This window comes from Alligator mississippiensis, chromosome 4 (assembly GCF_030867095.1).
Source record: "Alligator mississippiensis isolate rAllMis1 chromosome 4, rAllMis1, whole genome shotgun sequence".
Taxonomy (NCBI): Eukaryota; Metazoa; Chordata; order Crocodylia; family Alligatoridae; genus Alligator; species Alligator mississippiensis.
The window spans coordinates 125,567,589-125,592,469 of NC_081827.1; the positions used below are offsets into that span (position 1 = coordinate 125,567,589).

At 40.6% G+C, this 24,881-nt stretch overlaps 1 protein-coding gene across 19 annotated transcripts in view; it reads left to right on the forward strand.

Annotated features, from left to right (window-relative positions):
- SOX5 (SRY-box transcription factor 5) overlaps positions 1 to 24,881 on the forward strand; it is a 947,053-nt gene that overhangs the window by 706,855 nt on the left and 215,317 nt on the right. For 17 of the 19 annotated variants that reach the window (XM_059726572.1, XM_059726578.1, XM_059726580.1 and 14 more), the window contains one exon: positions 18,721 to 18,807. The exons of the other annotated variants lie outside the window; for them this stretch is intronic. In XM_059726572.1, coding sequence (XP_059582555.1) covers positions 18,721 to 18,807 — 87 coding nt within the window. The remainder of the gene's footprint in view (positions 1 to 18,720; positions 18,808 to 24,881) is intronic. 19 annotated transcript variants of the gene reach the window in all.

Genomic DNA, 24,881 nt, shown 5'->3' on the forward strand with positions numbered 1-24,881 from the left:
TTCTATTTGTCATTTATGTGGCTTGTTTTCCTCCTGAGTACATTGGGAAATGTTGGGTGGGGGGTGGGGAGCTTGAAGGGGGAAGAAGGAGAGGGAAGCCATGCTTATGTGGTTTTTGCCAGTTGCAGCTCTTAAGACTGCTGAGAGCTGCAGTTGTCAGTGTGGTTATGTGATATAGAAATTTATGCCATTGGCTTTCAAGGTACAGACTGCTTTCATTTATACCATAGCATCCTTCCCAGGATTAAGTCATTTGTTGCCCTGGCATCCCCTTAAAGCCTGCTCACAAAGGAGAACTTTCTGAACAATGGTCCTGTTATCCCATTCAGGCTTTTCTGATCTATTAAATTCCTAGTAACACCATTCTGCAGTTACTCCATGCCCCCACCTTCCCAGACCCTTGTTCTCAGGCAATATGGGAATTTGCCCTTGTCGTTTACCAAACATCTCAGGAGTCCTACATCCCATGGCATCCCCCTGACTACTTCTGATAATGACTCTTTGTCCCTTTATGTACATGGTGCATGTATGTATAATGTAGGTGTATCTTTCAAACACGTTTACTTTACAAACATTTAATAGGTGTGTATGCACAGCTCTTTCTGTCTGTTCCCTCTCCATACAGAAAAAGACCAATAAGCAAAACATTTCTTGCCTATAAAAACTGAACTCCCATTTGTGTTTTTGGTTCAAACAGAAAAGTGAATCTCTGGATGATACTCCTTCATAGCATCTGAAGAAGTGACCTCTTGGCCATGAAAGCTTATGCTTCTCTGATTCAGTTAGTCTATAAGGTATATCTCTACCCTTTCAAAAGGAGGCACTAAAAGGTGAACATATACATAAAAGGCACTAAAAGGTGCATCCATGTTTTGTATTATTTCAGGTTTAGACAGATTAATGATGGTATCTTTGGACAAGTTTCACTTAGAGTTATTCACCTAGCTTGAACAGCATCTGGTATGTTAGACACAGTGCAATATCCATGGGCAGACAGTGGGAGGGACAGGTGCAGCTGGCATAGTAGAACTGCTGAGTAGTGCTTGCAGTGGTGTCACATGCCCCCCAGTTATACCAGTACCATATAGAGAGAGCTTACCTTATAGAAATGCTTAACTAACTCTGAAGGAGAGCTGTAGCTCTACCGTGGTTACTGCTTCCAGTACTCAAAGCTAACTTTTCTTTCTTTTGACAGTACTGTATTGTGTTGTGTAGACCTACCTGTAGCCAGAGGCTGAAGAAAATGTTCCTAGCAAAGTTAAACCTCAGAATTTTGCACAGATGCACTTTTGGTCCAACATTTTTTTTTGTCCATTAACATGCTTGGTCTGTACTGGAAGTTGTTGCTTCAGTTGATAAGAGCTGTCACTCACATTCCTCATCATTGATAATATCAGAATCATTCTTGTGTCTTACAGGATTCATTTCCTGAGCCTCCCATAAAGGTTCTATCCACTGTGTTCACACGTCTTTCACTATTGGTCTCCAGTGGAGCCTAGATGACATGGGAAGTTCTAGTCACAGAGGAAACTGTGGGCTGATGGGTAGATTCAGTCTCTTTAAAGAGTTTGAATGTTATGAGAGAGACCATGAACTGGACTCACAAAATGGGGGAGCAGTACAGAACAGTCAGTTTCGTGCATTGATATATAACTCTGTGGCTGAGCTAGATGTGCTGCTTACTGTTGCACCGTCTGGAGCTTTTTAATTTTTTTTATTTTTGGGGGAGGAGAAGAGGGTTCATTAAGCTACAACAAAGTAGTATGAGTCAAGCCGGGAGATCATAAATGGGCAGATCCTCATGCCCATAAGAATTTGTGTCTGAAAGAATGATGTGCAATCTGGAAGCCAGTTATAGAGGAAAATTGGTGATTTTTGCTACCAAAGCTTTTTGAATATCCAAGGGCAGTAAAAAGTTGCAAACTGTTTTAATCTAACAGCAGATGTTCTGTATAATGTGGGGGAGGAGGGGTGTTCTACAGTAGGCAGTTCCTTTGAAGTGCTTCCTTAATCCTAGCTTCACCACTCCTACTGATTCCATGTTTTCATCAACAGTGATGGGAAATAGTGCAGATTCTGCTTGATTTATAAGATTTAAGGCAGAAGGTTGCCTGTATCTTGGTACCTCAGCTGATCTTATTTTACAACCAAAGTTAGAAAAAAAAGATGGAATAGATGGAGGCTTAAGTGGTGTAAAAGTTGTAAACCATTTGTACATGAAGCCTACAAGCTTCTGGAAGAGCTTGAGGATGCTGAACCAAACCTATGGGTAGCAATGGAGTCAACCGACCGCTGGGAAAGTTCAGACCTATTCCTACAGCATTTCACACCAACATCAAACAAGTCGCCCATAGGGCACAACCTTGACAGAGAAGCATGGGTCAAGCTGAACAGACTGAGATCTGAATACGGATGCTTCAAAACAACACTTCACAAGATGACCATCTTGGACAGCCTGCTGTTTGAGTGTGGTCTCCAACAAACAGCACAGCCCTCAATTGAAACCTGCAATCTTTAAAAATCCCCAAATGGGGCAGATGCAATCCACACATTGTGTGATAATACCAGACAGTGGTTCATAGATTTGGAGGATTATATCTAATGCCATATGAAAGAGATTTTATAACCCTCCCAATACCTGAAGAACATGTGGTCAGGAGGATGGCTGATCCTGTAGATCTACATAGGTCAGGCTCCCAAGAAAGTTCCATTTTCTGCATTCAGATTTCTCCCACCTTTTGTCTTTAATGTCATTGTTCCAATTGAACCTGACTCTGTTGCAGAGGGCTTTGGAAGTGGAACCTCATCTGATTTAGCGTGTGCTGCAGGACCAGCAGGATTTCATTCACCCCGACAGTTTCTTGGAATCAGGACAAGAATATTTAGTGATAGATAGTAACAAATGCCACGAAAGAGTAAAAAAAAAAAGATAAATATAATTACCTCCCTTGTCTATGGGCAACAAGAGATCAGCTGCCAGGGCAATTAGTACTATCTCTATACCATAGGCAGAGTTATAGTTTGACAGACAGGAATCCAGGACACTGGTAACTGAGGGTAGTTTTTCCTACTTTATCTATTAGCTTACTTAATAAAGGGAGGAGTGGTGGCCTCCAGGTGTTAGTTGACATGGATCAGCAGAACTGAGCTGTGATGGTTTTCTGTTTTCAAGTAGCTTCTTCTCATCAAAGCAGTTGTTGACACACACAGTGTTCCAGGTGTTTCTCTGTTCTCTTTCACCATTCAGGAAGTGCTTGGCTCAGAGTTATAAGTAATGGCCACTGATCGCCTTCGCCCCTTTGTAACTGAATTCTTGCAAGGTCAGTTGCTGTCTTCCATTTGGCTTATTGGTCTTGGTGGCTCATAAGTGCACCCTTATGGAGGCTGCTGGAGGCTTGTCTCCATGGAATTAAGTCATAAGGTGCTATGTTTGCAAGCTGAGTAGAAACGGTCAGAGTTCACAGAACTGTTCTACAGGGGAATTATTATATGCTTGCTTTGGCAGAGGAGAAATACAACTTCTATCCTCCTTCCTAACTATGATACCACTTCGTGTTTGCGCCTGTAGCATACTATGTTTTCCACCAGCTTGAGTTGAGTGTTGTTCCTACTTGCTTTTTATCTCACATGTTTACCTAGACATGTCTGAATATCTGTGTGGGCAGTGATTTGGGAGGGATGAGTCAGTGCTTGTGTCTATTGGAATAGTCAGGGGAGTTGTAGTGCTTCACTGATTCTTCTATTTCTGGGCCTCTTCATTGCATGGTGTTTACTATACATAGTTCTGCAATTTGGCAAGTAGGCCCCTCCTTTTTAGTCTCTTTCTTCTTCCCTTCTCTTTCTGTCTGTCTTATTCTTCTCCTAAACTCTTTCTCTCTTTTTTCCTTGTTCAGTCTCTTGTTCCTTGCACATAACTGTTTTACTAAAGAAGTACATATAATAGACTTCTGTTGGTTTCTCTCCACTTGTTTGGGGATGACTTGTCACAACTGTTACATGGCTGCACCACTCATGTGTCCTGATGTCATTCCCAAACTCATGAAGATAAATGCTGTATCAAAAGGAAACCCAACGTATTTCCTCTCCTTATTTACACTGAAAATAACACAGTCCAAAAATCCATGAATGGCGACAAGTGAGAACAAACAGAACAAGTTGTCAAAGCAGATGGAATGCTGTACTTGGTGGAAAAGCCTGTGTGCAAATCTTGGAAGATTATTCTAAGCAAATCCAAAGATGACATTTGCTTTAATAATTTCTATTTAATTTGACATAATGATTTCATGCAAATATAATTTGCATTACAACTACCGTTCTGATTTACTGTGAAACTACCTGCACTTCAGAAGCTCTGATTTATAGTGTAAATCTTGTCATTTTTTATTGTTCATATCTCTCTGGCATCTGGCAAACGGAGATTGCGATTTTGTTTTCACATATGTTGTGCAAGAGGAGTTCAGGATGTGTAGTTGTTTAGCATCAGGCGTATGTGCTTTAATTCTCACTTCCAGTGGTAAAACATTCTGTCATATTTTTAAAGAGAATAAGAATCTTAGCCTCATGTGTGCTTTTCTTTTTTCTTTTCTTTTACATTTTTTTTTATTTTTAAAATTCTTTTTATTGTTTTATTTATTAATCTCTCCAAAAGAAGTCAAGTGTTTCAGTGATATTAGGTTGCAGACTTGTAGGTGATCAACTCTTCTTTTGAGAAAATCTCCTTTCGTTACACGATTGCAATGACTGCTAATTTAAACAAATAGGGATGGAGCCTCAGCTGGTATAAAGAGGCATTGTTCAATTTGGCTTGTAACTTATAGTCCTCTATTAGCCATTTTTAGAATATGAAATGGAGGGTTACATTTTAAGTGCTACGTGTGTTGAGGGAATTATATGAAAATCCACATTTGTGTGTGCAGGAAAGTTAATGGCTCATTTATTTGCACTCTTTGTACATGGAATTACCTGGCTTCTGTTTATATTCCCAAAGTTTTTCTTTGCAAATGGAGGAGATTGCCCACACAATACATTTGATGGAGCTTACCCGTTATGCAATTTTGACTATTAGTTTCTTTAAAATATCAGATGTTTGTACTTGGGATAAGACCATCCCAACATGTTTTCCTCCCTCCCCCCAGCTACTGCCTTACAGTGCATTGTTTGAGATATGATTTGTTCTAAACAATATAAAGTAAACAATACACAGCTGCAACATTACTTCAACACTACCTAACACTACCTAACCCAGTGGTAGGCAACCTTTTCCAACTGCTGGTGAGAATAACCCACCCTGGTCAGAGATGAGTGACGGCTAAGACCTGGCTGCAACCATTTGTTTCCATAGCTGCACAGGAAGAGTATCCACAATTGAAGCCCCTTGCTGCTGAATGCCACCAAAGCTCCATGCCCGCATGCTGGATTCATTGGCTTGGCCTGTGTGCTATAGGTTGTGTCGCCTCCTGATCTAAAGAGCTTGTTAAATGTGTTTGTTCCACTTTCACTTTAGGGAGCTAATTTTCTCTTACAGTTTTATATCTGCAACTGGCTATAAAGAGACATTGCCAAATGAAGCAAATCGGCTGTGCCTGGATGTGACCTGTGTTGGCACAGCTAATCTGCTTCATTGAGCAAAACAGACATTACCCCTTGTCCTGCAGGGTCAGGCCACAGATGCTTTCATGACTTCACCTGATCATGCAGGACAACACTCAGGGAGTGATGTTGCCTCATTTGCAGTGGCACACCCTGAGTCAGAATCCCTCGGTGTGCCTCTGCCAGTGAGGAAACCCAGGCAGGCACCACCAGGGATTCAGGGGCTCACTCCAGCATGCCCCAGGAATTTTTAGGATTCAGCATGCCCCAGAAGCAGTTGTCCAGGGTGGCTGGAGAGCGCAGGCAACTCCAGGCTGCCCATGCTTTCCTTTTCCAGACAGATGTCTGTCACAAAATAGCAGCACAGAATGATACTACTTTTTGTCATGGTCATGAATTTTGGCATTTGTGGTGTGACAAAGGCTGTGGATGTCTGTTTAGTTTTGCTTTGTGCCACCATAAAAATTGTTATGGCGGTACACAAGTGACATCTGTTTGCAGCCATTGTTCTCTGAAGAAGTTTGTAATACAGCAGGTGACATGTTAAGAATAGTAAAGAAAAATGGTGTTAACCTTAACTTTAACAGGGGGATGTCTTATTTATTGCCAGATAACCTTGCAATTATCTTGAAAAATCAAGTGCACTGAAAAATCTCTCCTTCTTGTTCCCCCACTTCTTCCTCTGTCACTCCTCACAGTGTAACTAATGGTAACATCTCAATTTCACCCCTCACCCCACCCACACTTTGCTGACATCATAAATTATCCAGATCTAAATGGACAGCATTCATTAACTGTGCACTTTACAGAAACAGCTAGCTCAGGAGCTATGTTTGCTCCCATTTTTATTAAAAGTTAAAATGCTCCTGGCTGTCACGGAAAGGGAAGGGTGGGGAGGCACAATGGAGGACAGTGCTGCAGAACTAATAAATACAAATAATAACTATTACCATTGGTTGAGTGACCCTGGGAGGAAGAGCACTAGTGAGCCATTTGTTGTTCCCTTTCACTTGTCAACAGCAGTGGCTTAAAAGCCTTAGCTATTGTTCGGGGCCTAATAGCACCTGTTGGGATGATAGGAAGACAGCTGTCAAAAGGGGGGTGGGGAGGGGAACCAATGATTAGTCAAGTAATATGTACTTCAGTGCAGCTGCAGTGGGACATTTCATCTCTTAAATTCAGAAGGTGAAGCCTCCCTATCCCATGCTCTCCATTTCCTCTAGAGAAATAGACTCGTGAGCTTGCTGACAAGTGCACATCGTGAACCAGAACCAAAAACTTACAAGAATGTCAGACAAGAGGAACTGATCTTTGGGCACCAGTCTCTGAGAACACACCTAGGTTTTTTTAAACAAACAAACAAAACCCTCACCAGCACATGGTGTTGCTTTTTGACCAGAGTGAAGATTCCTTAGTTTACTTTTTTTTTAATTGCTTACTTGCTTTGAAAGTTCAGGCTGTTCTTTCTCTTGTTCATTATTAGGGCGGCATTTTCAAAAGGAGTAGATATGCAGAGCACAAAGCTTCAGTTATCCCTTGAGCATCATTAACATCCACGTTCTAACACTATAGTTTTTGGGGGCAGTGTTCTCTATTGTCTACAGCAGGGACTGGAAAGCAGAAAATACCAAGATTTTTTCTCAGCTTTGCCAACTAGTTGTTGCTTGTGCTCTTGGCAAGTCTCCTATGTTCTGTGCTGTGTTATTCCCATCTTTATAAAGGAGATTAAAAATACAAGCTTTTTTGAGGTGATCCTGTAAAATTCTAGCTGAACTCAGTAATATTAGATATATAGTATATATTACTTATATTATGTACAACAGTTTCTTGAGAGTTTGACAGGCCAGAGGCCTAAAACCAGGAAAAAAGTCATTTGCACTAAGGTGTGTACAGAAATGCTCTGTGCATGTTTTACAGCACTGAAATTTACAGGACTTTTATAGCACTATAAAGTTACAGCACTCTTAACCATTATAGAAGTGCAGTGTTTGATTGGGGCGGGGCTCTGAGCCTCCATGCACTTTCCATGCTAGGAGGCAGGGGGTGCTCCGCAGCCTTCTGAAGCTGCGTGAGACTGAGACAGCAGCAGACCAGTGCTGATAGCTCAGGTCTAAGGGCATTTATACATGTGCTCTGGGAGATGGAGAGAGGCACTTTAATTAAAGCAGCTCTGAAAATGAGATTTAAAGTGCCCCTGCTGCCATTTTTCAGTGCAGGCATGCTGGTACACATGACACTGGAGTCTGCTGGAGTGTGGTAATTACCATGCTCCAGCAGACTTGATTAACTGAGTCTGCTCCAATGCATTGTAATTACAGCAAGTCAGAGCAGCCTCACTGTATGTGTATAGGTACCTCAACTGGCTGCTTTCCAGCCATGCGGGGTCTCAGGGTGTGTATGTCCCATCTGTGGCATGTCCAAACATCTGGTCCACCCCAGCCACTCAGGGTGGGTGTGTGTGTAAGTGTGCGTGCACATGCAGGCATGCATGCATGTCTTTTTGTGTGTGCAGGTGCGTGCATGCATGCATGTATGGGTGTGCATGTGTGTGTGTGTGGGTGGCCCTTTCACCCATAGCATGTCCCTTTCACCACTACCCCCCACCCCTCTTTGCTGGGAACAGGCACCACATCTGCCAAGGGGCCAGGCAGCAATTCACAAAGCCCATGGGATACTGGCGGAATCACCAGCAATTCATCAGCATACAAAAGTTATTTAATGTGCTATAGGTTATCAAAGTGCTGTAAATTACAACGCTTCAAATTTCATACCTTATTTAACAAGGATTAATTTAAAGCACTGTACCCAGTGTTAAAGTTCTGTAAAGCCATGCACTTCTCTTAAGTTATGGCAATAAAGCACTTCAAATGGCTAAAAAGTAGGGCTGCGTAAAGCTTCGGGTAGTGAATTGATTCAGAGGAGATTTGGTTCAATTTGCTGGCCGAATCTATGAATCTAAATTGAATCAGGGGACAAATTAAAAGGTCTGAATCGATTCAGAGCTCTCTGAATCTTCGGAAAAGATTCAGAGAGCTTTGATGATTCGTACAGTCCCTGGGGGCTGCAGCAGGGAGCTGTAGCTGGACTGTGAGCTGGTAAGCAGGGGTGGTGGAGGGGGGGCTGGGGGAGAGGGGAGGAGACCATGGGGGGAGCCCTGCCAGCCCCCAGCCCCTGCCTGCTCCCCTAGCCTTCCTGATCCCCCCCACCCCCCCAACTCCCCTGACCCCTACCCACTCCCCTAGCCCCCCCATGACTGTCCTGCCTGCCCCGGTTCCTGGTGCTTTAAAAAAGAGCCTGGACTTACCGGGTGCTGCTGGGTGGGGGGGGAGGGGCAATCCCCACTGCCCCATGCTGCATGGGGACTCTGCACTAGCCCCCTGACTCTCCTCCCCTCCACTGTCCCAGCCCCCCACAGGTGCCTTGCCTGGGCCAGCTCTGGCCCTTTAAGAAAAAAAAAATGAGAAAAACCCTGGGACTCACCGCTTCTGCAGCAGCTTTGGGGCTTCGGGGGGCTCATGCAGAGTCCCCCATGTGATGTGGGGCAGTGGGGGGCAGCAGAGATTACCCCCCCCCCAGCACCACCCGGTGAGTCCAGGCTTTTTTTTTTCTTCAAACAGCCAGGAGCTGCGGCAGGCAGGGCAGCCGTTGCCGGGCTAGGGAGGATGGGCCTAGTTTATTCAGATATTCAGCTGAATCATTTCAGGATAGTGATTCGAATCACTGAATCGAATCACTGTTCCCCAAATTGGCCTAATCCAAATCCAAAACGAATGCTAGCCACTTCGCACAGGCGTACTAAAAAGCAACCTTTGTACACACCTTAGCAGCATGAGAATACAGCTCACAGGTATTTCTATAAAATTCAGTGTTACTATCCCTCAGAAGTCAGCGCATACATATCTCAGTCCATGTTTTTAAGCCCTGTTTTACCAGTCATTTCCTAAAGGTATCAAAAATTAAGAGACCAAAAATGCAGTTGCCTGTTAATATTAACAAGCTGCTATGAGCCTTTAATTAGGAATTGTGTATAATGTTGATACTAATAGGAAAATATTTCAAGAGAGCATATTTATCTTGATCTAACCAAGATAGGAAAATAAGGTTGACATGAGATTTCATGGGTTTAAATTCCAGATGTTTTGGTTTTATATTGCTTACCTTAATATTTCCATAAAATATCTCTGTAGCTGCTGAATTATAGTGCCGCTAAAAGGCTTGTTAGATTTGGTATAGTGCCTTCTGTCACCCAGCAAATTTTTGGGGGGAGGGTGAAGCATTCTTTAGACTAAATACCTTCTCACACTTCTGGATGACTGGAATTTGAAATGTATATAAAAGAAAGTTGCATGTAATCCCTTGGGGCAACATTTTCTTCTTGAGTCCCTAGGGAAGCTTTTTCTTTTTTTACCATGCACTATTTTCACACAAAAAAGTCCCAGTGATGACTTTATAAGTTGGATCAAAAAGGAAACCTTGCCATTAAAATGATTGAAAATTAGTTTTCATTTAATTTCCTGATGCATTTTTTAGGCTAGGGTAAAGAAGGGAATTCATTGAATTTAACTGCATCTTTTTTTATAAACATCTCTGAAAAAATTAGACAGTTTGTTTGGTTTTGCTGTACAGGTAATGTTCTTCCTCTGTCTTTTAATTTTTTTATCAATGGAGGTTGAGGGGGTGCAGTTTTCATACCTAGTTTACATTGAAAAGGTGTGTCAGAAGTTCTGGTGGCCTAGTGCCTAAGGCAAAATGCTTATCTGCCTGTGCTGAAAGATCAGGTTATATTGCAAAACAGCATTTTGTGCAGCGGGTAGGTAGAGACATCTCAGTGTCCTTTGTGCTGCCTTCAGATATACTAGCTTGTGGAAAATTGTTCCCTTTACAGACTCAGTCCTACAAATATGGATATAGCATAAAAGAGCATGACTGTTCTCCATTATAAGGACAGGACATATAATTCTCTTGTATTTGCAAGGCCACACACTCAGACTCAAAACAGGATGACTTCACATTAAGTATAGAGACTACCCTGTTATAGCTATTTGTAGAATAGCTGCATTCAGAGGAGTGGTGGTTTTGTGGTTGTCTAATGACTGGTAGGATCAGATTGTCGTGTAAGCCTGAAACAACTGGCTGTGGCTCCAGAATTTTTGGATGTGGGAAGCTTAATTCCTGGAGTTGTGTGTCAGGTATGCCACTGTCCTGTGATACAGAAGCACTTTAGATGAGAACCACTTTTACAGTACAGGGGTGGGTTTACCTTACAAAATCTGTTAATTCCAGATTTCTGTTGTTTAGTGCGGTGGTGGATGGGCTGTTTCCAGTTTGTCTGCAGGCCAGATCTGGCTCATGGTCCTGATCTGGTGCTAGGGGCAGTGGGAAGAGGGGGTTGTGGCAGGGCCCCATCCAGCCACACGGAAGCGGGCAGACAACAGCCTGGTCCTGAGTCAGCTGCAATGATGAAGGGGGCTTGGCCCGGCCCTGCAACAATGGGGGAGGGGGTGTGACCCGGCCCTAATCTAGCTGTGCAAGTGGAGGGGGCATAGCCCTGCACCTCAGGGAGAAGGGGGCATGGCTCAGCCCTGATCTGGCTGTGCCTGCGGGTATGAGGTGTGGCCCAGTTCTGACCCACCGTGCAGGGCTTGGACATTTGGTGGTGGGGGAAGATGGCAGTATTAATTGTCATTGTGCTTCTGCTCCAAGTTTCCCAACCTGTGGATGGGATGCTATGGTTGTGTGGGTTGGATTTCGCCTATGGGCTGGAGGTTGATCACCCCTAGTTTAGTGGATGGATAATCAGTTTAATATCGGAAGATTTGATGGGGCCTGTTCTCAATGAGGTATGAAAAATGATAAAGTATGCCCTCTACAGAGGAGACAATGTGCAGGAAATAATACATTTAATCAGCTATGCTTCTGTAACTGTGCTGAGATGATGGCTGGAATAATCTCATTCTTTACCTTTCCCTCACTTCATTTCTAATTATGTAAACCAAAAGGGGTGGGTGTTTTTAGTTTGGGAAGCCTTGGTGGATCACCAAGAATGCTTTACTAACATATATGTGTTTTGTAGTTCAGAAAAGTCAATGCTACCCAGAGTTTTAGAAACACTGGACTTTTTTCCAGTGTTAAATCCAAGACTTTCATGAAACCATGTGCCAGTGAGTAGCATGGAAGTGAGGAAAAGTTCAGTTGTTGCTTGAGCAGTTACTAAATTAATGTGTAGTGTTTCTCTTGAAGATTGAAGGGCAGGTGGAGATGTCTCATGACAAGGCTCAATCCCAGTAAGGGAAATAACCCCACAGTAATTGCTGCATGCTGTGCATTACCAAATGTTTGACCTGAAGAGTGCAGCTCTGTCTTTACTGTGTGGAAGAATGAAGAGTCCAGGTTGTCTGCTGAATTCAGAGTCTGCAAATTGCCCAGTTAAGTATGGAGTTCAAGTGGAGTTTAAGTGGAGGAGAGTTTACTAGTGAGGTATTGTATGTGTACTCTGCTCTAGCCTGTTTATTTAAGGAATTAATTTTAAAGAATATTTTATTGAAGTATGGAAAACACTGTACACAATAGTACAATAACTATGTGTGTGTTTGTAGGTTGAGCAAAAAGCAGTTGTTTCTGTAGTGTATTGATCACATTATAGATTATTGATCACAATTTAAAGTGATTTTTTTTTCTTTTTATTGTGCCATGGAACACTTTCTGGCTATATGAATCACTTGCCTGTATCACAGGAAGGATTGTAATGCTAAAAATCTCAATAAAGATGCCTCAACTCTCAAACATTATACACTTTATTAACATAACATGCCAGGCATCACAAAAAAAGAGCCAGCAATTTGCAAACAACTTTGGCATTACTAAATACACATCATAGCTATATACAGCAATTGCAACACACAGACTGAATGCCAGACGACAATCCAAGCAAAACTTTGAGTGGCTGAAAGAAGAATCTTTGGTGGTTTAAAGAAGGTGGGGAAAGATGTGTGATTCCTGGCAGAGAAGGGAGCTTAAATTGTTTGGGAGCCACCTGGGATGGTATGCATCCCAGGCAGTTTTTGTGACAAACTTGCAGGAGTGGTCCTGGTGTGGTATAAAAGCAGTGTATAGTTGTAAGCTGGTTGAGGCATCACTGCTTCCCAGTATATAGGCAAAACTTGAATGTTAGCTGTTGAAGAGTGTCTAGGAAATTATGTACACAGACCAAAAAAACCCCCACAAACCCAAGCAGTTCTCCATCCCAAGCTTTGTAAACCACTGTTGTTTGTTCCCCACTCATGCACATTGGTTTTCTGTATTCTGATTTTTTTTAAGATTAGTGAACGTCTCCTTCTTGCCAGTTGGTCTCATGCAAATTCTATATAAGCGTTTGCGGATGTGTTTCCTTGTCTGTTCACACAGTACACAATGACTCCAGTTCAGTGTAACCTTGGATTGCTACCTCAATTGCAAGAGGTCATTTAGGTTGGATGGTCTTTAATTTGTCCACCTAATTGCACTTTACTTGTGCATGTTCATGATTTAGATTGCTTTGCCACACTACATGTAACATTTTAAAAGCACTTCTCTGTTACTGGAGAAACATGGCTGAACCCAGCCCCTGCACAGCAGACAAGAATGGCTCTGGTGCTTCTCCACTCTCAGAATGGCAGGGAAAGGCAGGCAGGGGAGGAGGAGGAGGAGTGGGGACCGGGATGGGGGAAGTGGGAGGGAGGGGGTGTTTCTTTTGATCAGGAAAGGGAAGAGAGAGAGTATTTTCATCTGCTTTAGGAACTTTAAAAAGTCCCTGGAGGCTTCTGTAGTATGATCCAATCTAAAATGGGGTGTAGCTGCACCACTCCACCCACTCTGGATCCTTCTCTGCAGCTGAAACATTGCTTATAGAGCTGTAGCATATGCATTGCCACTCTACTGATGGGAAGCTTAGGTTGCTCCAGAAAAGGGGAAAATATACTTGGAAAAATGGAGTTTCCTTGATAGAACATAAAATGAAGTATGGACACACACCATGTCAAAATGTCAAGTTGAGTATAACTTTCTAGTATAGATCAGGTTTTACAGCAACAGTAATTCCTTTCTGAAAGTGAAACCATTTTTGGTAACAAAGAAATTGAAACAAGTATGTCAAGACAAGCACAGTCACAACTCAAAGACACAAGAAAAGGTAGTAGTTTTTTTAAAGGAGGTTGCCTATTCATTTACTTACATCCTTTGGTTTTCTGTATATGCAGAGCAGCTCAAAATACACATCTGTGTGCACCTACACATGTTTATACATATGCACAAATTGGACTAGGTTATAGAACTGTTGCAATGGACAGAATGTGATTTTTTTTTTCTTGGCACCACAGGTCTGTTTGAGAATTACTGGATGCTGGCATGACTCTCCAGGTCTCATTGTTTCAGATGGGGGAGTCAGTCTTAAGAGTGTTTGGCATGAGGGGGAGGGGAGAGGGAAATGAGGGGGAAGAGTTGTTGGGAATGAACATACATTGAAGAGCCAGTATGCTGCTGTAACAATGGCTGGCACAGTTGGAGAGCCATTCACCATTGGGTATTGCCATAGGCACTGATGCGAAGAAGCATATTCAGTCAAAAGAGGCAAGGGTGAAAAAAGGAAAACAAAATGCATTATAAATATATCACGAAGGACATAATGACTGATAAGTATATGAATGGAAACCAACAGAAATAATTTGTGTAGATTAATTTGTATATCAAGTACAAAGGAATTTTTTTCATTCACAGTCTCCTATTTGTTACTTTTTATTTTATGATTGCTGTTGCTATTTCCTTTTCTTATTATCTTCCTTCTCCGCTCCCTAGCTGTAAGTCTCCATTTATAATAATATTACTTTAAATAATGGAAAAACTTCAAAAGCATTGATTAATTATTATTGACTCACACCTACCCCTGTGAATAGGTATTCTAATATCCTTGCTGTTTTATATGTTAATACTAGTATTCTGTTCTGGATAGAATTGGAGCTATATGATGTGTTATAAGACCTATTCAGTAGTACCTGACAGAGATGTGTTCGAGTTCTGTGTTTCTAGAAAAGGAGTTGAGAAAAGGTACTAAATGCATCTAGTTTGTAACATAGTAGAAGCATATGCATCTGAGTTTGTACAGTGCCTAGCACAATGAGATTCTGGTCTATACATGGGGCTCTTGAGTGCCAAAATACAAATAATAAACAGGAGTGCTATGTGCCCAGAATTTGTTGTTGTATAACCCCCATTTTACAGATGGTAAAAATGAGGTAAATCTATTAAATGGTTTGCCCAAATCCCTAAAGAGTTGGAGTAGGGATTAGTAGAACCAGTTCCCGGTTCTTAATTATGTGGTCACACTCTGGGCGCTTAGTTTCAAGGAGTACATTGTATGCAGTAAAAGTTTTTATAGCCTTACTAATGTATACTATGGATGATTGCTTCACAAGCAAGATATTGTGTCATTTCTTGTCCTAGTGTGTATGTATGTCTTCTTCCCAACAAACTGTCAAATAAATATTCTTGGCTTTTTTAAGTTGTAAAAGCTTCCATGAGTGTAGCTTTTAAAACAGTTATTTTTATCTACAACTTTGGTTTCAAATCTCTTGTTATAGAATGGATCAATTGTTCAAAATACACATCTGTGTGCACCTACAATTCTAATTGTTTTTAAGATACAATGTATAGTCTATATTATTGGCAATACTAATAAGCTAAATACATGAGCAGACCATATTACATGACACAACGGAATTAAGCAAACTATAATTTAATACAGATATTTAAGGTTTTAGAATGGAAATATCCTCTAAATATCATAGTCCTTTTTTTAAAATATGAGAAGGGAAAAAATATTTACAGACTGTAAATGATAGCAAAATTCTACGTGCTTCACTTGAAAATTGCAGTTCAAGTCAAAAGAGGTTTCAGACTACCTTAGTACATCAATTAAATGTGATTACATGTGTTTTAAACAAAAAGTCCATATAATATTATTTTAAATAGTTAACATACAGTATTTCAACAGGGGAAATGCTTATTAGATCACTACAATCTATTTTACACCATCAGCATTTCAGAGGGGCTTATAATTGTGGTAAATTTTTATATTACTCATATTCACACATTAATGAACAGATGCATTGTTACTATTGGGATTTTGCCATTTGGCCTTTCACATCTCTAATCATGAATTTCCTACTGAGATCTTTACCATTCTAGCAGATATTCAGTCATTGATACATGGTCTTACATTGCATTCATTATTCTTAGCTCATTTGTTGTAGCTCTTCCTGAATTACTGCTGGAGTCAGGTTGCAAGGACAGCAATTTGTTACATGAGTTGTTTCATTGTAGACACTGGTGCATAGTCAATAGGTTTTTATTGACGAAACCAAAAAAATGCCTAAATAAAGTAACATTCAGTTTAATCACAGACACTCCTATCCTGGTTTATTCATAGGTGGTTAACTATGATTTTTGATCTAGCACCTTCCAATAACATGGTCTTGAAGGAGCCATTCATTTGACTGGACTATTTGTTACAAGGAGGGTAATTGTGCTAAGTTGCTGGGTAGCTGAGCCATGTATCCACGTGGTAGTTAATACAGAGGCCTGCAGTGAACCTGGAGCGTTCTGTAGACTTCAGAAACGAGGCTACTGTTGCTTTAACTCTACAAGTTAGACAGAAGACTTCTGTTTCTTTACGAGCACACTACAGCGAATATTTTGTCTAGCTGCAGGGGAAAAGCTTTGTCATGGACTTTGCTGACAATAGACTTAAAAGTAAAATGGTCTGCTTTTGGTGCCTGGAGGTTCTGTAGCCTATTGTTAGCTCACAATGGATTTCTATTGCTGCATTCCTGCTTTGCAAGGGTTTGTTAGCTTTTAATGACTGACAGTCCTCTATTGCAAATACCGCACTAGCTCTGGCCTGTTTACATGCTACTCAAGAATTTTTTAAAAGCACAGGAAAAAAAGAAAACAGCAATGTTTATTTGACCTATTCAGATATGTTTTTTAAAAAATGGTTTCCTACATGAAGTGTTTACTGAGAAAGTACAAACTTTGAAAGTATTTGTAAAAGTGTCTAAAGCACAGTGGAATCTTCTCATCATGAACTCGGGCACAGAAATATTAATTACAGTGCAACTCTTATTTTCATTGTTTCCTACTTGGAATTTTAGAGTTTGTAACAAAAACTTCTATTAAAAAGAGCCCCTGGTTGTTAAAAAAAAAAAAGTTGGGACTAATTCAGTAGAACCCTACAATTATACTTAAAAAAAATTAAATAAAACTAGAGACAGAATGTGGTGGTGTGTGTATGGAAAAGATCTGTCTTGTAGTAGGCCTCATTTGTCAAGGTGGCAACTGCTTCTAAGGGGGAAGAAACTACTTAGTAGCATGGGGGATGGAGTCGCATGCACAGTGAGAGAGTATTTGTATATATGTTACAGGGGTGTAGGTTGTAGCCGTGTTAGTCTAAGGACATAGGCAGACAAGGTTCTTAGGGTAAATCTGGTATCTTTTATTAAATCAACTCAAATAGTTGGAAAAATTCTTCTTAGCAAGCTTTCAGGCACAAATACCCTTCATCAGGCTAAGGAAGTGTCTGCAGATGGTCTGTGCTCTTTCTGGATGGAGTGGTAAAGCAGCCAGAGATGTGTAGTTACATCATTTGTCCATGTTTTATGGGGTCTGGGTGCCTTTTTGTGTGTTAGTCAATTTAACAAAGAATTGGGGTTGTTCACTTGGTCCTATTCCACATATCCTTTGTATATTGTTGGCAGTATAGAAGGCAGAGGGCAAACTATGTTACAGTTGTATTGCAAACTGCAAGATTTTATTAAACTGATTCTTGAAAGCTTCAAGTTGGGGGTTCAAGAAAGTTGACAGAATTAGCCAAACAAGATAATGAAGGCTCCTCATAATGCTTTTTACTGTGGGGAAAATTAACCAGTTGCTAATAATGGTATGGTCTCTAGGCCAGACGGTCCCTTTGATAAGTTAACATGTACTCCCTTTATGCGCCTAGTAGGGGGTAAACAAATACAAATACACATAAACACAAATGTGGAGAATAGCAGTATATGTCTTAGATCCAGATAATAAGTCTGGGTATTGTTATTTAGATGGCGCATACTGGGACACTTATCTTTTAGTACACTCCATTTTCTAACTGAATGCAGTGCTAATCGTGGGATTGAAAGCTATTGTAATTGTGTACCCATCTAAATGCTGACAAGAATATACAATTACATTGTTTGGAATTGAGTTTAATGTTCTCTGAATTTTATTAGCATTTATATTTACTTATGCATTAAAATTCTACACAAAAGGGAGGTCAGAATACAAGAGTTACAGGCATAAATATCAGACCCATCCACACCCTCAGTGTATTTTTCCCTGAAAATACTGAACAAATATATTTTATTAAAAAAGAAAGAAAAAAAAGAACTGATAGAAATCTGAAATGAGCAAATAATGGGTTTCCATTCTAGGCACTCTTTTTTTTTCCATGTCTGGATTTTGCAATCTTTTAAAGCTTTTTTTATACCCAACTTTTTATTATTATTATTATTATTATTTACAATGTGCATGTTACTGGAAAATCTTTCCACCGTGTGCTTACCACCACACAATGTTTAAACACACATTATAAAGTGGATGTAATTGTAAACACTCAGAGGGCTATAATTACATGTAGCAGATTTAGGAGCTAATTCTTTGGCTCCCTCCTCCCCACCCCTTCACTATTTTTTTACCCTGGATTTTATCAACATAATTATTTTTTGACTGCAGACTAACACCCTGGAATTGACAAGCATCCATTATAAGTAGGAACTTGTTCACCAAATTGAAAAACAATGAACTGCAGGTTTATATGTGCCCATTGTCATACAGAATTACTATGGCTTTGTTCCATAAGAGGAAAAAGCTAATGATTTTGAAACAGCAGGTGACAAAACACATTCTTTTTTTCCCTCCCCTTTTATCAGTTTGTTGATGAAGTCATTATGAACTGGGGCCCAGACTAGGGTTGGCCTTATTTTTAGCAGATAGACTTTTAATGAGTTCTATTGTGGAGACAGTCATGTTGATTTGCTTACATTTTTTTCCCCCTCCTTCACTCAGAAACTCCCAGTATTGAAAAGCTACTATCAAAGGACTGGAAAGACAAGCTTCTTGCCATGGGATCAGGGAACTTTGGAGAAATAAAAGGTAACATTGTCTCTGTGTTAAAGTGAAAGAACAATGAAATATATGTGTATATAATTAGCAAAACAGAACTTGCACGTTTTGTTTTTCTTTCAATTTTTTTCTTATTTCTTGGGAACATTATCACTTGGGAGATAAATGAAGCGTACGTTCTCCCTGTGTGGTTTTAAATAAAGCACGATATATTACCTTAAATGCCTTAAATGAATAAATCACCTCCAACTTTGTAAGGCTTTTGTTACATTTTGAATTCTGTGTTTATCAATGTAGGAGTAGTTCCATGTAAGATTTAAATAAAAGTCAACAGAAATTTTGTACAATTCACATATGAAGCATAACCTTGTTTAGCATCCATCCATAACAGGACTTATGTAGAGTCTGAGGGAGATCAAACGTGCTGCTTACTGGTTTTGGTACAGACTGACAATTCTGTATGTAGATGAAAGGGTAAAGTTTGTGTAATGTTACCTCTAGGTACTGAAATTAATTACTGCAGATTTTAAAAGACAGTGTACAACATCTGTGCATTAAAGCATGTTCCTTTAAAGCCCAGCTCCAGAAGGAAAATGACAAAATTTGACCATTCTCCAGGAGCAGTAGCCTCTACTTTGCCAAGACATTTCCCCATTTTATAGATGTGAGGTCATTTTAGGCAACCTGCAGTTGTTTGCTTTCTATAATACAGTATTTTCCTGATTCTTCCTAGATACTTCTGGAAACCAAACTCAAAATAAATACATGTCAAACAAGTTGCAGTTTCTAAAGTAGAGAGGTTGATATGCCCCCGAAAGAAAACATTGAGTCTAATTCTCTTCCAGTTTGCAGAAATGCAAGCTTTTTGTTTTGGTTTTGGTCTGTCTGTCCGTCTTTCTCTCTTGCTCTCTCTCGCTCACTCTCATTCTCTCTCTTTTTCTCACAAATAAGCCACCAACACCAGCAAGCTCTAGTCCACTGACAGACACAAGTAGCAGAGCATTCCACTGGCTCCCCCAGCTTCTCTACTCTGGGAGTGACATTCATATATGTATTTACTGTACTGCTCATTCACTTTGTAAAAAAGTGGACTGTGCTTCAGCATGAGGTGTGAAGCATGATGCTTATTCCCATTATTGTATTAACAGTTGGTCAAATCTTTAGGTCCCTTAATCCAGTTTTAGTGCAGAAAACCCTCCTGTCCCTGAGCCCACTTTCCCTATGGCTGCAAGTCAATAGGCCAGAGGAGTCCAGTGCTAGTAGTGAACTTATTTGTGCTTGCTATTCATAAGAACAAAAAATGTACATGATTTTTAAATAACACTGTGATCTATTGTGAACTAATATATCTGTAAGTCATTTTAGGCTCTGGTACATGGAGAGCTTTCATTTCAAGTTTAGGCCGCAGAGAACTTCTTTAACCCTTGAAATGCTTAGAGTCTTACACAAATACTCCCAAAGATCCTTCATTCTCTTTGGACAAAGTAAAGCTACTCTGAAGTGTGCTCTGTATTGAGAAGGCTGTCTGTTCCAAATCCCTGTGATCTTGTTCTGTTGGAGGGCAATCTTTTTTTTCCCCCTCCCCTCCTCTCTTTCCCCTTCACAAGTTAAACTTGAAAGCAGCAGCAACTATAAGCTAACAGGAAAGAAATTCAACGGCCCTTTCAGTCTTGTCTGGGGTGGAGGGGGGCCTGGGGAACAACAGCAGAACCTCAAAGAAGTATTTTCTTTGCTTTAATTTTTGTTTTTTAGCTTCATATTTTGACCACAAGTTGAGTTCTTGTTCGAAGACTCTATACAAAAACCTCATGTCTGATGCATTTTAGTGGAGCTTTGGTTCTATGGTTGGGGGCATGGTTATTAGGTGTTTAGATCAGGTTTGGCAGTAAGCTGTGAAAACAGGCATGGGTTTATTTTTCCTGCTGACTGCCGTGACAGTTGCAATTATTGTCCATTGTTCATAGGTGGCTAGAAAAGAGGGAGACTACAATAGAGTGTTGCCCTTTGGGGGTAAATGAATTTGACTTACAGGTTCTTGGGGGGTCATGGAGGCAAATTATTTAGTGCCCAGGAATGTGATTTTCATGGCATCACCAGCCAAGAATGGCCAAAAAAACAATGGGCCAGCTGTATTGCAGCTGCATTTAATGAGACAACATGAAAGGTGTACAAGTTGAGAAGTTCTGTGTACACTCACAAGCATTGTACTGGAAAGAAGAAATATTTTATTACTTTTGTACCAATCCAAGGTTATTAACAGGGTTTTTTTTCAATTGTAATTCTTTAATTAATTTATTTATATATTTAGCTTGGCAACTGCACCATTTTTTCCACTTCTCTGTAAGTGATGTTTGGGAACACAGATTCAAATAGTGTCTTATTTCTACACCCAGGAATGTGGGCAGCACTAGAGCCATAATGTGCAACTTATCTTACACACTTAATATTATTTTCCATTTAACTGCTCAGAGTTTCATTTTTTTTCATTAGATCTGGGGGTGTTTTACTGGGTCATATGCTGTTGTCTCAACACTAGGATGCATATTGTTATTTCGTGGGTTTATGTGGTTACCACTGAATTAAATTCTCTGTAAAAGGCAGACAGAGTTGAAAATGTAGTGCAAGTCTACTTTTATGTAAGCAAAACAGCAATATTTTCATGAGGGCAAGGAAGTGTGTGCAAGTGCTAGAGGACATGATGGCCAAAGGAGGGCTCTTTAGTTCTGATCCCAGGTCTGCCCCATCTTTTTACTTTCAGAAAGTCTTTATGCTCTTTCTTCTCAGTTTACTTATCCTCAGAATGAGGGAAGCAATGGGGGATGGGGAAAGCAATCCATGTTACAAGTAAGATTGAAAGGCTTAATTATTAGGGACCTACCTAAATCCCAGTTTCACAGATTTCACAGAAACCATGAAATCCCAGGTTGCTCATGAAACCTGTGAGGGGAAAAAAACGTAATAAAACAAGCTTTTATTAAGTATTCCCTTCCCACATAGGTCTTACAGCCCACCCAGGAGGGGAAGGCGCTGACTGGTGAGGCGGCACAAAGGGGGCAAGATGGCAGCTGCCCCTACTCCCTCCTCCCCTCCCAGGGCCTCTCCACCAATCAGTACTGAGAGGTGGGGCCAGATGAAAGGCAGCCAGCAGTCAAGATGGCAGCGGCTCCCTCGTCCCTCCTCCAATTAGTGCCAGAGGGCAGGGCCACTGTGAAATGCTTGGAAAATGGGCTCTTTGTGCCAGGACAAAACCTTGAAAATGTTCTCGCCATTAGTTAAGTAGGTTCACACTAATTATTGGTTCTAATGCACAAGGAGATCAGCAGCTGTAAGGGTTTTGTGTGGTATAGGCATGTATCAGCTTTTTTTTTACACCACATAGATAGGACAGGAATAATGATGGTTTGAAGAAAGAAATACAAGCTTGTCAGTGGAGGTTTCTTCAAGCTTATTTTGAAGGTCACACGATTTTGCTTCTGCTGAATTCAAGAAAGCTTGTAATAAAATAAAGTCCAATATAAGATATCTTTTAGATTTTCCACACACCAAGCAATTAAATTATTTAAAACTATTAAAATATATATTGAACTAGTTAAGATATATGTTTAAATGTGTCTACATCCACCATTTGTGGAAATTCCCTCTAGATTATTCAAAGTTAATGTATATTTTTGGATTTGGTGGAACAGTTTGATTTTCAGGTCTTAAAGTGGCCACCAACAGGAATCAAATTTGCCTCCTCTTCAGAACAGCACTTTGAGTTCTGTAAATTACAGGGTGAAGCTACGCGCTTTATAAAGCAGGCATGACCAACCTGTAGCACAAGGGGCACACAGGCAGTCTGTGCATGGTGCGCAGCAGATCAGGGAGGGAAGGAGCGCAGAGCAGTGACAGACAGAGCAGAAAACAGAGCATCAGATTGAGTAGGCAGCAGAAAGCAGCAGTTCAGCCCTGATGTTGCTGCATGGCCTGGCCTGGGCCCAATCTGACCACTTGGGGTTTGGAAATATGGCAGCAGAGGAGGGGTGGCAGTGTTACTTGCCACTGCTGTCCCACCTTTCTCAACCTGTGGGAAGCCCTGCAAGCCAGATGCTATGGTTCCATGGGCTAGATTTGTCCCATGGGCCTGGGATGGATCACCCTGTTCTAAAGCATTAGTACAGATTACAGAAGAGAGAGTATGGAGGATAGACCAGAGTTGGCCGTTGCTTCAAGCACTTCGTTAATTAGACTTGCTCTGAATAGGGTTTCTTGGTACAGAGCAGTGGCCTGCCTACATTAAATCCCCAGTATTGCTAACACCAGCATAGCATGAGCAATGATGACAGATCTTTAAAAACGTTCCCCGTGTGCTTAAGGTCTTTGGGCCAATCTCATTTCTCTCTCATTTAGCAAGGATTGTCAAGAAATGAAAATATACTCTGATATGTCCCTGATTTAGCCAAGTTTGAATGGGTGTATAGAACAAAAGGCTAAGCTGACTTTTGTTTATAATCTTTCTGATTTGGTTTGCTGTTGAAGTGAAGGCATTCTTTTGGAACTGTCAAGCCTGAATCTCTCAAAAAAGTCTGGCCAAGCCTGAACCTGAACCTGAACTTTTATTGGAGAAAAGCCCTCTCCATCCTCAAAGAACTCTGGCAAACTGTTTTTCATATGCCATGTAAGAATGAACAATCCTCAGAGCAAATCTGACCCCCAGTTGCTTCCTCTTAAAACCAAGGTAACTCCAGATGCAAATGAGCATAATTGAAAGCAAGAGGACTCCACCATGCCTAATCCCTTAATAAACCCTAATATAAACCTAGACGTTTATTTTTAAGAGGAGAGGGATGTTCTGTGCTGTATGAAGTATCAATACAGGTATTTATATTGAGCAGTGTCTGAGGTATGACAGAATTCTGTTTGCCGGAGACTCTAATCTTGCTTGTATTTTTGGGAAGATGGGGCATTTTCAGTGAACTGTCTTATAACTGCCAATTATGGATAAAGGGAAATAATCCATTCAGTGATACTATAGTTTATCAGAGCCCATGAATTAAAGACATATGTTATGTAGATTAAGTGTATGGATTAAAATGGATAATCTGTTAGGTGACATACAGAATCTTGAGATAAGTGGGCTATGCAGATTCAGTATATGGATTGTGACGGATAATTCCATTTAAGTAATGCTGGACAAATTGAAGACAAGTAAGCTTTGGTTAGTGCTCAGGTTATGTGCAGTAATCCAGTGAGTGACACTTTGGATCTCATAATCTGTAAACTGAAGACAAGAAAGCTAAAGATTCGTCATTTTAGATGTGGTGAAGGAGAAGGGGAGAAGATTACTCACGAAGAAAACACTGAGTTTAAACCTTTGACTAATAAATCCCAGATCCCAAGGAAATGAGTGAAAGCTGTGTGAATTTTGTATTTTCAAATCAGCATGTGAAAAATGTGTGCACATATCTGTCAGATGTGAAGCTGTGGCAGTCTTTTGTTGTGGATAGTATTGCATTTGGAATGGGGGAAAGAAGGAGAGTTTGAGAGAGCCATAAATATGGGAGGTAAGATACATGGGCTACTTGGCTTTTAAGTATGAAACAAGCAATATTTATTAAGACCTGTCTAGTATCTTCTTCTTGGTGTGTGTATTAACTTTGGGTTTTTAATATAGTGGCAGTTTGCTGACAGTGAGCTTTGGTCTTTTGCTAATATTTCAGTGCTGGGGAGGAGAAAACCTGCCCAGTGGCACACAGGGGAACCTAAGTTTTAAGAGGAAATTTGGCAGCTGCTGAAATAGTGGAGGTTGATCTCAGTGCAATGTGATACTCTCAGACTGTAAAGAAATAGAGAGTGCCAACTGAGCCACACCAACGCAGTGCTTCTTTCAGGGCAGTTGAAAGACTGAAATGGAGACTGTGACTGCATGGAGCTGTTCCCATTTTTCCCTACAGTGGGATGTTAGCCTGAGGAAAGTAAATGGGCAATATGTTGGGTTGAACCCTTCTAAATGGATTGTTGGGACACTTAAAATACCTAGAATATAAACACTGAGGACTTTTCACAAAGTGCCTGAAATGTTGCTTTTGAACTGTGCTAGAATATTCCAGCTTTCTTTTGTGTAA